At 45.3% G+C, this 4,304-nt stretch overlaps 1 protein-coding gene across 1 annotated transcript; it reads left to right on the top strand.

The window, feature by feature from the left end:
- Nucleotides 1-1,290: 1,290 nt before the first annotated feature.
- On the top strand, nucleotides 1,291-1,992 carry LOC147971835 (uncharacterized). The gene has a single exon (XM_087524142.1). It carries the CDS (start codon nucleotides 1,291-1,293, stop codon nucleotides 1,990-1,992), a length of 702 nt encoding a protein of 233 aa, XP_087380268.1.
- The last annotated feature ends 2,312 nt before the right edge of the window (nucleotides 1,993-4,304 follow it).

Raw genomic sequence — 4,304 nt, 5'->3', positions numbered from 1 at the left:
TCAAACGGTAAAACAACAAATAAAATACATATAGTTCATAAAAAAAGTTAAAATCAAAAACAAAACGCATGTTAAGAAAACACATCCGAAAAAAGTCTACCTTCAATTAAGTGCCACACAAAAAAATGTGCCCCCCCTCCGCTCTCCCCTTAAACCTCCCGTACAGTGAAGTAAGCACAGGCAAAAAAACAAATGTAGTACGCACTGCTGAAAAAATGCAGTGCATTTCTATATGGGATGTAGTACGCCATTATGCATTTCTTTTTCGGGATGAAGAAAAACGCGAACGCGGAAAAAGTAAACGCAGTGCGCAAGTACACGAACGTGCAGTACAGTATCATAAACAATGCAGTACAATCGTAATTTGCTAAGCAGTGCAGTCCCGTACATTCGAAAAAAAGATTACAAAAAAGTAAAAACACGGGAACAAAAATGAGAACTGTACATGCAGTAAGGAATGAAGTTCACATCTAGTACATAACCATGATCAATGCAGTGCACCGATGATTTACCAAAAAGCAGTGCACTCCACGACATTAAAAAGCATACAAAGAATAAAAACTGATCACCCAAATGATGCCAGCCCCAGCCACACAAAATTTGACAATGTACATGCGTCTCTGAACTACCCGAACACAGGCCCAACAAAACCGACTAAGAAAAAACAATAAGTTCAAAAAAAGTGGGGGCCCCCCTCCCCCCCTCCCTCCCATTTCCCTACCCGTCCCGTGCAAGGGACTGCAATAAGTACCGGCAAAAACAAGATGCGGTACGGTGCGGTAGAAGTATGCAGTGCATTCCGTTGCACAATGCAGACCGCCGAAGCATATAGCAAAAGACACGCAAAAAACGATGAAGTACACACATGTATACAATGTTGCAGTTCTGATTTGTACGCAACGCAGTGCGTAAGTGTAATCAATGCAGTTATGTTGTCACGCAGTATACATCTATAAAACATGACAAAATGCCCATTCGCATAGAAAAAGGTGGTGGTTAAAAAAATGTCCTGATCAAAAATAAAACAAACCCACCTTAAAAAAACCCACGTTCGCATACATCCACCCGATCGGAGCAGTTCCATCGCCACAAGCCCACGATCACAGATGCAAAAACCAACCCACGATCCGCACAACCGCATCATCAGCGCGATCGTGCAGTTCATCCGATGAGGCCATCCCACCCGCGCCCTCCCCTTAAATTCAGACCCCTGCCAAAGGCCTTCTCATCCACAAACAACACAAGTATCCATTGCGCTCCCACCAAAAGCACCAAGCCCTGCCACCGGCGATGACGTTCACCGACGAGTACAAGGGAGACAACGCCGTGGAGGCGCACAGTAACACCAAGTTGCACGTCATCCACACCAACGACAGGAAGCAGATGGCGATCACCCTCGCGCAGTATGAGCGCCACCTCAGCCTCCAGCGCCACAAGATCATCGGCATTGATCTCGAGTACAACAACGACCCTGAAGCGACGCAGAAACCCGTCCTCTGGCAGCTCTCCATCGGCAAGAATCACCCGGTGCTGCTCTTCCAAATGAGCGATAGTGAAAGGTGCACCGTCTTCGACAACTTCCTCGCCGCCCCCAGGTACACCTTTTCAGGCTTCTCCATCGACGGCGACAAAACCAGGCTGGAGCGCGTCAAACTGGAGGTCGCCAACTTCGTCGACATCCAGAAGGAGTGGAGGGTGCCCGAGGCAACCAAGCCATTGGACTCCCTCGGAGACGTCTCCGGCGTGCTCATCGATGACTACTACAACAACATGAAGAAGAAGATCACCGACGACGAGCACCAGCGCTGGGCCATCCTGCCTCTGTCCAGGAGGCACACCGAGTACACGGCAAAGGACGCCTACGCAGCGTACGAGATATGGAACCGCATCACCCTCACCAAGGACGGCCTTCCCCGTGCAAAGCTGGAGAAGGAGGAGCCCCCCAAGAAGCGCGCCAGGAGCAGCTGGGGATGGGGAGAGCCTGACTGGTGAAGAAGAAGATGGTGCCGGCCAGGAGCCAACAATGCCAGCGTTCTTTTAGAATTATCATCAAATTTGCTTTCTGTTGTTTGCTTATGTATCGTTAGTTTGCTTGTGTGCTGAACCTAGTTTGCTTGCCATGCACAATCGCTTTGTAATGATGAACTCTGATTATGTTAGTTTGCTTTCTGTTCAACTTAGCTTGCTGGTGATGAAATTGTCGTACAGAATATCTGTGATAATTTGTTTTCTGTTGTCTGCTAATGTATCATTAGATTCGAGCAGTGCAAAAAACGAAAAAAATAGTTGCAGTGTGCAAACAGGACGCATGCAGTGCAAGTTGTGTACGAATGCAGTACAGAATCTGTCCAATGAAGTCTTCACATACCCAACAAAGCGGTGCATGAACCTAAATTTGAAAAAAGAATACATAAGAGCAAAACCAGAAAATGAAAAACGCAAACACGTAAAATAATCAAATGAAGTACAGAAATATATGAACGTGCAGTACAGAACCATAATCAACACATTACGCGTATGATTTACTAAGCAGTGCACTCCCATACATTGGGAAAAAAGATTACATAATAGCAAAAAGACGGAAACAAAAAAATGGCAACTGTACATGCAGTACGTAATGCGTACACATGCAGTACAGAACCCTGATCAATGCAGTGCAAGCTCCCGACATTGAAAAAAACACCTAAGAAAGAAAAAAAAGAAAAAAAATGACCACCCAGGTGGCACCAGCCCCAGCCAGTCTCGTAATAGGTCTGCGCCCACAGAAGGCGAGTCGTTCTGAGTCACGATGCATGGGGCCGGCCACACATGGGCCCACAGGTCAGAGAGCATACAGCTGCGAGCGTCGTGTTTAAGCGCCCAAATAAGTAACAAGAGGAATTCGACACAGATGCCTCGCCACTGCTTATAAACATGTCGGTCGCGCCTTCCGCGGGCGAGGTGGGACTAAACATTAGACCGCACACAGCGCACCGGGAACCAGCCGTGTGCTCACAGGCCGACCTGGGCCCAAATGCGTCTTCACTACCAGAACATAGGGCCAACAAAAAAAAGAGAGGCCACTGGAAAAAATGTTACATACCATACACAAACACAGGCCCAACCACGCGTTCGTAGTTCGCCGTGATATGACAATGCAGTTCGCTATTTTCAAGTAAGCAGTCCTGTTGCTTCTTAAATGCATTCGTGTTCACTGAATCACACCCAATCCACCACCTAACGCAAACCACACCATTTATTACTTCCATTGCTCGATTGGTTGCGTAAAAACTTATCCATTCGTGCTACAGACTAACACAACTCCTCCCCCCGTTCCTCATTTTCCTCAAAACGTAGATCTAGGGTTCATCCCATCCACAGCTCTTCTCTGGAATTCCACTGAACCCACCATGGATTGTAAGTGCGGGTGCTTGGCAAGGATATCTCCAGTAGCGGACACATGCGTCTACGCAGAAGGCCTACAGCTCACCAACACCGAGTGGCGCAGCATGCTCGGCTGCCTGATGATACCGAACAGGGGGTTTCGTGCGCCATTTCTTCATCGCCTCACAAACGCAGATCTACAGGAAAGTTGGGTATGTTTTTCCACTCACAATTTTTGCACATAATCTAGACTGCAAATACACATCTGAATATATAGTTCAATCAATTTGTTCAGTAATATCAACAAAAAAAAACAGAATTTGTATTCTTGTTCAGATATGTTAGCTATTAAGACTAGATGTTTCCACCTATCTTTCTTTAGTACCACACCATGTATCGACATATGTACAAAAAAAAGGGTCAACAGATAAGTTGCAGTTATCTTAACATGTTGGAGAAGTACACTGTTACTGACATCGCAATGCACACATGTTGCAGTATAATATATATTCCAGTAAAACTAGGAGTCAATTGCGTATATAAGTTTGTTCATACATTGCAACTACTTTACAAAATACAATCATATGTATGTAACTATTTAAGTAAACATAAACAAATCATACTAAGTATAAAACAAAAACATTTGTTGTTTACTTACAAATTCTTTTTCCACCCATTACAATATGCAGAAACTGCCATCCACAATAAAATTTCATGCTCCGAGTTCAGGGAAGCTTACTTTGGAGACAGAACACAAGAATGGCTATGGAGACATGGAAGCTGACTACCACATCGACTCTGAAGATTGCATCAACATAACTACTGGTTGGAAAGATTTTGTCTCCCGGAATGGCTTTGAGGCCGGAGAAGTGGCCATGGTCTTTTTCTACAAAGAAGAAGACTCCATCAAGTTTACAATATTTGCACTCCACGCTGTCTAA

Source organism: Triticum urartu, chromosome 5A (genome assembly GCF_056163025.1).
Source record: "Triticum urartu cultivar PI428250 chromosome 5A, HENAU_Tu73, whole genome shotgun sequence".
Taxonomy (NCBI): Eukaryota; Viridiplantae; Streptophyta; class Magnoliopsida; order Poales; family Poaceae; genus Triticum; species Triticum urartu.
Note: the sequence above shows the minus strand (reverse complement) of the source record. Positions and strands in the feature narration are given on the sequence as shown.

Excerpts from the sequence above, each read along its gene's own strand:
- LOC147971835 (XM_087524142.1), top strand. The coding sequence starts at position 1,291 with ATGACGTTCACCGACGAGTACAAGGGAGACAACGCCGTGGAGGCGCAC.